The sequence below is a fragment of the Lathamus discolor genome, chromosome Z (assembly GCF_037157495.1).
Source record: "Lathamus discolor isolate bLatDis1 chromosome Z, bLatDis1.hap1, whole genome shotgun sequence".
Lineage (NCBI taxonomy): Eukaryota > Metazoa > Chordata > Aves > Psittaciformes > Psittacidae > Lathamus > Lathamus discolor.
In genome coordinates, this window is record NC_088909.1 from 19,725,202 (window position 1) to 19,738,660 (window position 13,459).

General features: G+C 37.7%; 1 protein-coding gene across 6 annotated transcripts in view; it reads right to left on the reverse strand.

Annotated features, from left to right (window-relative positions):
• The window catches only part of ESRP2 (epithelial splicing regulatory protein 2), a 45,383-nt gene that overhangs the window by 20,100 nt on the left and 11,824 nt on the right, over positions 1-13,459 (reverse strand). For all 6 annotated transcript variants that reach the window (XR_010608674.1, XM_065662185.1, XM_065662181.1 and 3 more), the window contains exons 4-8: positions 4,246-4,359; positions 2,305-2,419; positions 1,442-1,540; positions 1,243-1,297; positions 331-441 (exon numbers count right to left, since the gene is read on the reverse strand). Coding sequence is in view for 5 of the 6 variants with exons in the window: in XM_065662185.1 (XP_065518257.1) it covers positions 331-441; positions 1,243-1,297; positions 1,442-1,540; positions 2,305-2,419; positions 4,246-4,359 (494 nt within the window). In the remaining variant the exon portion in view is untranslated. The remainder of the gene's footprint in view (positions 1-330; positions 442-1,242; positions 1,298-1,441; positions 1,541-2,304; positions 2,420-4,245; positions 4,360-13,459) is intronic.

A 13,459-nucleotide genomic window follows, 5' to 3' on the forward strand; every position in this document is an offset into this window, starting at 1 on the left:
TCGAAGAGTTGACACAGAATTCAACCTTCTTTTATATCTTGGACTCTACCTTGATCAATGCAGTTGGAGTTTCTCCCTTTCAGTACCAGCAAAAAATGAAAGGATTTTGGTTTTCAACTAACAAGCCTCTTTTCTTCTTCACTCATAACTCTTTCTTACAAACCTAAGGCTGGTAAACCTGTTCAGTTATCATGACCATTGGGTGTGAAGGGGCCTTGCTGGTGAAAGATAAAAGCTAGGACTCTAGTGGGGGATGTGTGTTAAACAAATACTAAAAAATCTTGCTATAAAAACAAAGTGATAAAGCAAGACAAGTTCTTATTATCTTACTTGGCAATGTTGAGTCCTTTGAAAAACCGAGCAATATCTTGGTCTGAAGACTGCCATGGCAAACCCCTGGCACGTATTACTGTATCACTGTTCACTGTTTCAGATTTACTACTGCACAGAAAGGAGAAAGGAGCAAGCTTTAATCTATGTTTTCCTTACCTTAGCAGATTTCAGTTTGCTACTAGTTTAGCTTGCAAATCTGTGTATTTGCTGTTAAGACTCTTCTAATTCTGTTAATCATTTTAACAAAGAAAAGATAACTGGGGTAATCCTTTTATATACACAATGCCTAAGATACACTATGTTGTCAGCACATTGCAGTTCCTTAAAAAAAATAAAAAAATAAAAAAAATGAAGAAAAAACATCTCAAAGTGAAATAATAAGGAACTGGATTAATCTTATTCAGATAAACCAAACAATCCAATTATTATAAAGGCACTCCTAATTATGAATACACAGAATATCTATTATTTATGCTTAAAATGTTCCATTCTCAAATAACTAGTCTGTTTCTTCTCTCCATAAATCCAATTTGCAATACAAAGCATATTAGATCACTCTTCAGAAGTACCATGTAGTTCAGCAGTGTGCACTAGATATAACCCCTGTTGACTTAGGGAAAGTTCACAAATATTTCTTCACCACTGGGTAAGATAAGTCAGCCTCGCTGCCATGCTAAACAGAAACTAAAGAACAAAGAGCATTTAACTTGCAGTGACTTTAAAGAGATGGACTAAAGTACAGCATTAAACATAAAAGCCATAGTCTGTCTTCATAGGAGGCTGAATACCCTGTTATTGTTCTCAGGGCTAGCCTACTTTGATAGTGACTATGGGGAAATGTCCATAAGCTTTCCTGGCTGAAGACAAGTTTCATCTTTGGTTGTAAACAACCACTACAAACGTGCTTACCAAGGACCTGTTTCATACTTGTGTTTCACGTTTTCAGGCTCAGTAAATAAGTGACCTGCAACAAAACAGGAAGTTTAAATATAACCAGGGTCAGAGATTACTTAAGAATGACAGTACTACTGCCAATTCTTTGGGGGGGGGGGGGGGGGGGACAAACCCAAAAAAACCCACCAGCAGTCTGTATTAATAGTTCACTTACTACAGCTTTCAGAGAGCATGGTGAAAATTATGGCCACCATGGTTTTCACTTGCCACACACCGAAGTCTTCCTCTGCTTCGTCTGTTCCCAAGCCTAGATCTAAACAGGTGATTATAGAAAATAACAGACTTACACAATCATTTGTAAACAAGCCACAAGGCTTTCCTGATATTAACACAGAACTGGTAACCAAATTTACTGGTCTTAGCTGAGACACATGACCATTAGACATGCTACTCTGCTCATAAACCAGTTAATATTCACTTTAATGGTCAACAGTCTAAAAACTACTGATAGCTTTCATCATTTCAGCATTAACAGTTAAAAAAAAGAAAGACTGAGTTAAAAAGAAAAAAAAAGACTAAGTTCCTTTCACTTCAAACACAATTGAACTTTAACCACATTCAGCTGGGCCACAGCAATCCTCCTAAAATTTAAATGCAAGGTTTTTAGCTTATTTTATTGTTGCTGGTTTGAGTTTTGGGGCTTTTTTTAAGCATCATGCAAGAGAACTATTACTGTCTGCAAACAGTAGAAGCTTACAGGCAGCTGGTACTGAAAAGGCCCACTGACAGCTAGGCCCCTCTTTTAAGATCAACTATCAGTGTAAGTGATGTTTTTCCTTGGTAGATTTACTAAATATGGTTTAGAACCCAGTGCCAGACTCAAATTGAAAACAAAAATGTATTACAAGCAGAGCTGCTCCTCCCAACCCACACTTAAGTGAACATCCCTTCTATTTTACCTGTCAATTTTTAAAACCCATATCTTGGATCAGAAGAATAAAACCTGTGATGATCACAGAGGTAAAAACCTAAGGATGCAGAATTGAGTCTGGCATAGAAGCTGAAGCAAAAGGATACATTCTGCCATGGTCTTGATAGTCTGATCTTTCACGGCGGCTGAACTAGGGTAGCAAGTGTGAAATTCTTTGCGCAGATCATAAAAGGAATAGAAGCAGTCTGAGAGCACGAAGTTCTACAAGGAAGGCAAAAAGTTTGTTTTGTACACACCATTCCTTTAAATTCTGATTAATATTTTTTGACTGAATGGGGTAGTCTCAAAAATCACATAGTTGCATGTCACCAGCTTGTCTGTGATAGCCCAGTTTAGTTCCTTTGAGAGACAGTTCAAATTCCATAGCCTGACAGAATTAGAACTCTAGATGAGCTTCTTGGAGGCAGACCTATGCAAAACAGCTGGACAAGACAGCTGGGAAGATTAAAAAAAAAAAAAAAACCCCACTACATTGTGCTGTTTTATAACCACTCCCATTTAAGACACTGTATTTTCTCTTTTGTGGTTACCGTGAAAAGCCATAATGAACTGAAACATGATAACAGTGTACAAAATATCTTCCAGCAAGTTAAAGACATTTCTTCATTACTGTCTTATACTGGATAAGACCTTTAATTATCTGTTCTATATATTAGTAATTAAAGATACTTAACATTGTTCATCAAAATTTAAAACAGCACTTCACACCAACATTAGCTTGTTTTTCAAGGAATAAACCAGATAATTCCAGCTCAATTCACTACTTTCTCACTCTCCAACTATTTTACTACATGGAAGTTTGACTTCAGTTTGGTCAAACAGCACTCACCTTTGTAAATAAAGAATTAAGAAAAAGTCACAAGGTAATGCCTCTTATAACAGTAGGAAAAGCAAGAGCCAGGGTCTGAGGCTTATTAACATTTCTGGAGGAAGAAATACAATTTTGCAAATGAAAAAGTGTTGTAGGAGGGAAAAAAAGAAAAAAGAGAAAGAAATGTTCTAATAAGAGGCTCAGCTCTTGATCAGATCCATTCCTTGATCTGGTATGGACAATTATTTCTTCCACAGCATTACAATGTTAGTTTTGTTTTAGTTTATTTGATTCAATAGAGAAGTACAAAGTATTACCCACAAAAACCAGGACTATCATGTTTGAATGTTAAATATCATTCCTTTTTCCTTACTTGCTTCATCCCTACACAAACAGGTGCTTGGCATAAAAAGTCACTGTTATGTTTTAATATAACACAAATATGAAATGAATATTTGCAGAAACTCAGCATGAGCCAATACCCTTACATATATAGGAAAAGAAAAAAAAAAAAACTGGTCAGTCAACTCTTTCCATGTCAGCAGCTCCTATTCCTGTGGGGCTCCTGCAGACCCTGCCAAGCAGGTTAACTCACTAGCCACCACCCTGTGCAAAGATTCTTCTCCTTGTGCAAGACAGTCTGCTCTAAGCCCTTGCAGGAACATAGAGACTCCTGCTTCATGTGGGAGTAGCAAATAAGCTGTAGTAATACTTCCCACTGAATAAACATGGATGGGGAACCACTGCCATTCTCCAGGGCAAGTCACTGCCTGTGTGCTTACTCTCTACAGGACACTGACATATGGCGCCTACCAATTTCAGATCTCGGTAGAAACCCATGGCTCCACGCAGAACCTGTGGATTAACTCAAGCCTAAACAAGGCAGTAGCTCTCCATCACCATTGCTGAGGCTAACCCCTTACCTTTGCTTCCATTTCCTAAGACCCAAAATTTAAAGTACTTGTATTGTTCCTGTTTCTATCCTCTTTCCTAATTTTCCTCTTTATTACACTCATTGGGAGTCCTCAACTACTGTACCTGGCTTATAAGAGTAAATGCCAAGGACTACTTCTCTACTACTCATGTCTGAGACAGGGTGGGGATCATCTTAAATATTCTTGGAACACCACAGGTTGAATTGTGTTGCTTGTAAGTTATCTTCTTTGATGTCCTTAAAACACAGTACTGCCCTTCTACAGCAGGTCTCATCTCATACCTTCTTAGAAGTTTCTGGGTGAAGGACTTGTCGAATGAGTAACTGGCCATCACTGCAGAGTGTGTAATTGCTCCTTCCAAGTACTTTCAAATCACTGGATACCAGCTGATTAAACTGAAAAATAAAGCAATAAACTTTATTGTACTGACCAATACAGATAATTCCGTGAAATGAGCACTTAGCACTACTAAAACACCTATTTTTAAGAAAATAAAATAATTCAGCACTTCCCCCCACCCCCCACCTCTAAAAGCTGTTGCAAACATGCTGAAGAGCAAATGGGGCTCCTGAAAAAGGTAGGCAAATAAACTATATGCATTTGTGGAATAGAAAATAAGAACACCAACAGTATGGTAAAAAGAACCATTAGGACAATATGGAAGAATTACGAGCTCATATGAAAAGTCATGCTATTATACTGTTAATGTTCAACTCTGAACAATAATAAAATCTATAAAATATTTGAAAGAAAAATATTTCTAGATCAATCACAATACTGATTTTGCAATAGCCACTCATCAGCATTTATTAAAATTTTGAAAGTTATATACTAAGAAAATCCAAACAAATGTGGTCTGATACTTTCAAAAGTGTAATCATCATTTGTTTGGATCCAACTCGATTAAGTCATTGGTGGAGAAAAGTGTTACAAACACTAGCTAATAGCTAATAACTATCCTATTTCCTACTTGTAGGATGGATAACCCCCAATAGTTAATTCTCAAGAGGAAAGGACTCAATTTCTCTTGCTCAATGTTATTTTCCATCTTTTTATTACTCCATACTAGTGTCAAATTCTTTGCTCATAATAGTCAACTAATGTATTATAGTACCTACATGAATTGAATCAGTAAGTAGTAGCTTGTTAGCTAACTTTCCAGGGGACAGATATAATTATTCTAAGCTTCCCTCTTGATGCAACTCCCTCCCAGGAAAGCCTCACCTCACAAAGCAAGCAGTAATTAACCTCATGATGCAGAAGCCACCCACTGCTCTCAGCAGTAGTTTGCAACTCCAAAACAACCATCCCCAAAACCAAATTGCAAGTTGACTTGAAACTCAGACAATATCTTTATGCTGTCTTTTAACCTGTATTGAGGTAGAGAGGGTTAGTTTGATTTACCATCAACACTTTACAGTTACATTATCTGCTCAGAAAAGAGTATGTTGGAATGACCTGATCCTTCAGCTACACTGTATTCACTGTGTGAACAAATATTACAGATTTGTGTCACAAAGGTAAGGCTCCTCAAGTGAGAAATCCTTTATTGAACATAAGGAGCAGAGGCAAGACATGATTACCCACACTTTATTTCAAAACAATGTCTCAAATACAGTTCAAGCCCCTTTCTAGGCTTGGACAGCTAACCAGTGTTCCACCGCCATTAGAGTTCAGAAATGCTGTAGTAGTGGCTACTACATACCCAGGCAGAGAACTGAGACGCAGAGCAGGGTAAGGAGAGACACTTACATAAGCACCTTGCGCAAGTTGCTTAATTTGCAGATAAAAAATATATAGATGTAGATAGAAATCTATAAACCAAAGTTATTTTATATGAAGCAGAAGATAATTTAAACCTTAATAAGGGTGAAATATCCTTAAAAAAAAAAAAAAAAAAGGCCTCTACAATGCAATTCTTTGGTTCTGTGTGCTTTGGTAGTGTGCAAACACTAAAATCAAACAACCAATCCAAACTCTTGCAGATTCAGAAAGCCAGTTTCCTTCTGACTGCTAGGTTCAGGTTGTGTTCCTACCACAAGTTGAAGTCTTGAAGAACCTGAGCCTATGTGGCAAGTCTTTGTTTAAGGATAGCTGAAAGTCAGAAAATTGAGATCTGAGAGTGCTCAAAATACTTCTGCTGATGTGTAAACACCAGGAAAAGATGAAAATTCTAGAGGACTCAAAAGGAACCACTTCAGAATTGCAGTTCTGGGGACTGACACCACAGACCAACAACAAATGAGAATGTGAACAAATATTCACACCACAAACATGAGAATTGCCTTCTTACTAAATACAGGACCATCTTACTCTCTGTTTTAACTTCTGGACACAGTAAAGAGCAAATATTTGTAAATGGGGATTGAAAATGGTGATAGGAATTAACCTCCAGAAGGTGTACAGGGATTCGTGCCAAAAGGAAGCGGAGTCTTACTGATGGAACAGTAATAAAACACTCCCCAATCCTTCAACTTTGTACCCTGTGCTTCTTGTTTCAGAAAATGCACAAGAGCCTATATAAAGAGTGCAATTAGGGAGCTATTTTGATCAGCAACAAGAAGAAATCCAACACACACAATCTGAGGGAAGCAGCAAGTGTATGCAGGCACCTGCTTTAGAAATAAAACAGAAGAGCTGTAGTTTTAGAAAGTCTGCAAGTTAGAAAACAAGAGGGGAAAAATGTTTGGGCAAGGTAGAAAATACTCAGGCCAAAAGGTTTAAGTTATGTTGGTAAAAATCAGTTTTGTTGCACCGAAATAGCCACAATTTTCAGATGGTGTATTCCACACAATGTACAGCTGAAAAGACTGATAAACAACACAGCTATTTTCAGAAGACCCAGAGAAGATACCAAGAGGAGTGAAATACTGCATAAGGACACCAAAAAGCCAAATATTCCAAGTGTACTATGGTTTAAAGAAGGCATGAGAGGCAGCATTTGTTTTTATTTTCAACTGAACAAAAGAATTTGTACTGCGTATTTATTAAACATCAGTGATAGCATTCAACATTGCAAACTCCTTTCCAGTGGAAAAATCACCACATCAAAACCATTCTCTACTTTTCTTAGCAGAGGCTAGCAGCTTACAGTTGCCACATGGTTGGCAGGCCCTGTTCAGTGCTTATTTAGAAACTTCTATTTTAAAACCCAGCCTTTTTCAAATTTAGGAGCGTACTGCTCCAGAAGAGGGCAAAAGGAGTGTGGGAAGAATAGTCAGAAGACATAAACAACACTTCCTATCCAAAACAGCTTAACTATCACATGGGTTAACTGAGGAGAAGAATGGGGTAGAAGAGTGTGCATGGGAAGATACACCCAAAAGAAAAGCATGGGGCAAAATGGTGAGTAAAGCACCACCACATAGGTGGCATATAATTTGGGATTACCCCAAACTGGGTTCTTTCATCTACATGAGATATCTCCAAATTCTGGAAAGGTTAAGTATGAAAAGCTTGGCTGCTCTCATTACTGTAGATTACACTGGCCCTCAAAGTCTCTCAGGCAATAAATACTGCCTATCACGTATCAGAAGGAGTTAAAGCAACCAGTGCAGATATATTTCTGTGTGTTTATGAATGTAAGTTAAGCAATTCAGTGTTCCTGAGGAAAAGCCATCTTCAGCCTCCTTTTCCACCCCTATAAATTTCAGGCAGCATCTCAAAAATCAGCCTCAAACCAGCACACACCCAAATGTAGCAAGCTAAGGACAAGTTAAGACCAGTGTCAGATTTACATTACATTTTTCTTTCTCATATGTTGAACAACCTGTTCACAACTCTGTCATTTTGTAAATTCCATCCACATCTCCTTCACTCCACTAATAAAAAACATCTCATCTATTTACATCCTGTCATTCACCTTCATGCTACCTTCCATAGCACTCCCCCAATTTTAGCATGCAAGGCTGCCCCACCTTTAGACTTCCTCCACCAAGCTCACACATCCTGTGTCTCCCCTGTTAATCTACTCATTTCATAGCAACAGAGTTAGAGCGCATTATTTACCACTGTTTGCATCTTGCAACCAGCCCTCATTTCAACTGGAAGAACCACCATGTATTGGCATCACCCTCCACCTTTTATTGCTTATTACAGCAGATCAGTCTTTCTAGGAGAGCTCTGATGAATCATTCCATATTTAAAGGAATGTATTCAAAAATTCAGTACTGAGATTAAAAACTGAAGAAAGAGAAAAGGAAGAATCAAACAACCTGCTCTGTACATTTACTTCCATGAAACTCAAAAACAGTTCTTGGAGAAGAGGTGGTGAGAGGGAAGGAAAGAATTTGAGCACCAGTTTGAAAAACTGGCTGAACAGGATCTTGGTGGGGTAGCTGAGAGTACAAAGAGAATTAAGAGACATGTTTTGCCAGCAGCAAAGCTGGATGACAGCCAGCACAAGCTGATGTGTTGTCTGCAAATGAATCCCAAGTGGCTGAAATGATACAGTCCCCTTCGAGTTGCCTTAACTACAACTGAGCAAAGCTGTGGATCTTAGAGAAACAAGATGATTTCTCATTAAGTTCTTTATATAGTTATGATGCACAAAGCACTAAAATAAACCTCTGGCTATTTGGATATTCCCATTTCCCCAAATAAAAATAGCTTGCATCCTTGAGAAAGGCCACTGCATCTGTGCTGTATCTGTGCATAGCTTGGTAATGAAATACTAAGATAATCCAGTTACAGAATGCACCCACACTGTCAACTGAACCATTTCTAGAACACCAACATGCTCTGGGGGACAGTCTGTTTAGTTCACATCTGAGAAGTAACAGAAAATCTGACTGCTGCTTTCCCAGACCTCCAGCAGCTCCTAGTGTGTCTTCAAAATGGAATCCTTTCCTTTATCAGTACACAAAGCTTCTCTGTGTTGCCTCTTTTAGCCTTACTGACCTATCACAGCTAATGGCACAAAGCAAGACAAATTATTCATGTAACTTCAGAATTAAAGGCATCCTTGCAGTATAACCAGGTCTGGAATGTTATGGTAAAACATAATGTAAAAAACCAGAAAGAAACTTAGCTTGTAGTCCACATTTCAGCTAAACATTCATCTATTCTGGAATAGAAAGAGATAAGTTATAACAAATAATCTTTGAAAAAAGGATGGTCCTCACAGCATGGGGACCTGATTTCTAATCAGTGGTATTGACAAGTATGTTACTAAATTGCCAACAGGTAACAATTTAATGATTACACATGAATACACGAGCAAGTTTCTGCCAAATTAGCATATAAAAACCTGCCCATTTTGACTTCTATGCCATCTTTACACCTAGGTGGGAGGACAAATCACACCTGTTTCAGTCAAAAATTAAGAAATACAACAAAAATATGGTACTTGACTTGGAATAAAGAAAACATGTCAGAAGTATATGATCATGCTTAGCATTCTAGATCAGTATTTCGGAAAGAAAATAAACAAAAACCACGAAATCAAAAGACAACCTTATTCAGAGATGCCATGTTTTGGTTATTATTAAAATGAAAACTTTTAGAGATAACTTAGAAGAAAAGTTATTTCTGCTCACCTAGGCTTGCATATTCCAGTGTATTCCCCCAATCTTAAAGGATCTCTTATTATTAATAATACATAACTACCCTAGAGAAAGTGAAAATATACTCTACATATCTGTAAAATATATTGTTTGAGAATAAGATTTATCTGAGTCACATAAATGTGAGCTCAAACCTGGAAAATTAGCTACATGTGATCTTTTTTCCATAAATTTCCACTCTGACCAGCACACAAGTCCATGCAAAGCAGAAGCAGAAGCTAGATTTTAGATCTCTTTCACAAGTTATTTTACCTACATAGACTTCCTCCAGTAATGAATTATTAGAAGAAAGGTGGAGGGCAGCATAGAAACCTCTACAGGAGGTCAGATCTGACACACAGATACATATATCTCTATGTACATATGCATATGTTTTTTATGTATAAAATGATTTATTGTGACAGAAATTATAATGTTAAAAATCTCATCAGATCAGCTAAAATTTCATGTTTGCATAACTAACACAGTTTCTAAATTTAGAAGAATATTTCTAAATTTCACTTCATTATACCTCTGAATGTTTTAAGTCCTGAAATTCATTAACTTTTATTAACATAATGACTTGAAATAACTACATCTTTTATTCTATCAGATTATCTAACAATTTACCAAAACAAAACAGTAATACTGTAAGTTCTATATGGACTCACACACACAGTGCGAATTTTATGTTGTAGAAATAACTTAAACAGCAACCACATAGAGCACTTCTTTTTCAATCCAGAAATGTCAGAGTTCACTTTCATGCATACTTTCACACTACACCATATGTGAATTATCAATTCAAAACGGGATGTTAAGCTAATTGCAGCTTTTCTAGGAATAAGACCCCATACATACACATTAACATCACATTACCACTTTGCAACAAATATCACGTGTTTCGACTAAAGCCATGTGTGATATGAAGTTGTGTGTTTTAAAGAAGAAAAATCATTACTTATTAGACATTATTGTTATCCACTACACTAGTTTTAAACTGTCTTTTAAGCATTTGCTATGGGTCATTCTTTGCTGGTAACACAGAGAACGTAACAATGATCTGCCTTGTTTCAGCTAACAGAAACTAAAAACAGTCTCCAGAAAGGTGTCTCTGAATATTCTCTACTCCAAGTTTTGCTTCAACAGGCAAGGACATTTCAGTTCTTGCCTGAAATGCTGATTTCATGGAAAGTCTTCTACAATTTATTGACAAAACCCACCACAAAACAATTACACAGTTACAGGTGCAGATCCTGAAAGTAAATCTCCAGTGGTCAGACACTGAAACAGACCGCCCAGAGAAGTTGCAGAGTCTCCATCCTTGGAGATATTCGAGACCTAATTGGACATGGTCCTTGACAGCCAGCTCTGGCTGACCCTGCTTTCAGGGGTTGGACTAGATATCTATAGCTCCCTTCCAACCTCAGCTATTCTGTGATTCTTTGATCAATTTGGGCTCTGTTTCGCCTACTCTGCAGGTAGGGTAAAGATCACTACATCAATGCAATCGTGTTGTACACATGGGAGTGTGGATTTGTGTTTGGGGAAGGATGTGTTGTCTGCTGGGGGGAAAGGAAGGACAGAGGAGGAAATCAAAAGGTGAGATGCAGCCAAATTGTGCCACCTAGTTATAAACAAGGTTGGAGCACCAGTGGAAAGAAATACTCAGCAAATCTACTGTCTCCCTTAAGACTTTAAGGCACTAATGGAGCATGAGCAATCTCAAGAGTAACAAGCCACAGGTTTGGTACACAAAGCTTGGATACACACAACATACCATGACACACCAGCTTTGGGAAATATTTTCAACTGGACTTTGTACCTCAGTTTCTACATCCAATGAGGGTTTCACATTTATTTACAATACTCTTCATGGGCAGTTTTCTGCTCTTTCACTCTTCAAACCATGGTGATAATGTCAGCTTTATCCATGCTATGGAGGAATTCAAAGCATGTCAATGCTACTGGGAGGTGCACAGCCTGCATTTGAGCAGTATTTACAAATATGATAACCCTTTATTGTGCTAAGTAACTTTTTAAACAGAGAATCCCATAGCAAGCACTTGCTTTTGTTCACTGCTTAACTTCACTGTTACCTGCTATTCCACATGGCTGGTAACGGTTACACAGTGACCTTGTACTGAAACTGCTAAAAGGAAAAAAAATTAAGTGCAAGCCACAGTGCAGCCACAAGCTGCAGCTATTTTTTCCCCCCTTCTAGCAAAATAGGAAAAATTACTATATTTAAATACTATTTGGACACCAACATGAAAAAAAAATTGACCCTTTGTTTTATTCTTTGCCGGGGAAACTTACAGAAGATGACAGAGGGAGATCAGGCCCACTCACTAAGAATATTCAAAACCAATATTGCCAGTCTGATTTGTCCTATTAAGAGGAAAGCAGGTTTTTTCTCTTCTGAACACTGATGCCCAAAACTTTTAGGGACTGAAGATTAGCCTGAACAAAAACATGGTTTTTATTTCTGGCACACCGCAGACGTTACAACTGTGCTCAATATCACCTTACGCCTCTTAAGGTACTATAAGCCATATTAAATAACTGAGCAATCAGCCACATTGGCCACCAAAAGTGTCTGTGAGATAAACATACATATTACCCCAAACCAGTTATTTGCATCGAACTTTGTAATTTGCAAGTATAAGAGCAGGTTTGTTCTCCTCAGTCTCCAAGAGATGCAGGATGTGGCCCTGAGCTTCAAACACTGTAGACTGTCTTCTCCCCAGGTATGCTACGTTGCTTATTACTACTACCAATCTTGCCATTTTGTATTCTTTCCTGAACAGAGGTCCAACAACAGCAAAGCAGGTACCACACATCCTGCTGGTGTTCCAAAACAGCTTCACCTGAACTGTGTGTCTACATAGACATAAACTCATGCTCTTAGCTCTCATAGAAAGAAACTTATTCTTCTCCACCCATGGCATGAGCTAACAAAGGTAACAGGGTTAAGGTCTCAACTACCCCATGCTCTGCATTCTGTCGTAAAATTCCAGTCATCATGAATCTTCAAAGAAGTAGTAGCTAAAAAAAAAATAGAGTAGTTTAAAAAGAATGTATTTTTTAAAGCTACTTTAGATACCCACTTTTATCTTCTACTTTGTTGGGAAGCTGAACTACCAGGAAGGAATATCACCCTATCCTCTTCCTCACTGTCATCACACAGGTCACACAGAGCTCTCAAGTCAGGAAGATGCACTGCCTGCATATACCTTTTATATTGACTGCAAGAGGTCAAGGGAGAAAAAAAAAATTAAAAAAATAATGGAAGTTTATGACATCCTTCCATTCCACAAAACATACTCCTTCAGAATTACACAGATGCCCTGAAAACTTTCAGCTTACATGAGGGTAGACTACAGCTAACTTTCTGCATTAAAATAGGTTTGTTTAGCACAGTTCAGAAACAGGTAGAATATGAAATACAGAAATGGAACAACAGTCATTGTGCTTTGTCCACTAACAGTTTGTAGAGCATAGAAAACAGACCATTGTGATTCAGGACTGTGATATACCATCTTATGGGTTAAACTTCCTCATAATTTCTTTCTCTGGCTCTTTTTAATTGGGCTTGGGTCTCTATGACAAAGTAAACAATAGCTAACTGAAAGTAGTAATTCTTCCTAGGAAAGAATACAAACATCTAACCTGCCAAGACAAAAATCTGTCCAACCCATGCCATTTGAGCATTATATGCCAATTTTTGATTAATTATTTCTTAGATGGAAATTGCAACCCCAGATTATTTGCAAGCTTTCCAGCTATGGTATCTACAGCATCAAATTTAGGTAATGCATTAGGCATAAAAGGTAAGACTATGGTTCAGGCCATCTAAATGTCACGGCAATCAGATCACAACTTTTCTCTTCAAAAGCACAATCTGTTTTAATAAAAGAGTGTTGAAATATGCACAGCATTCCACAAATAA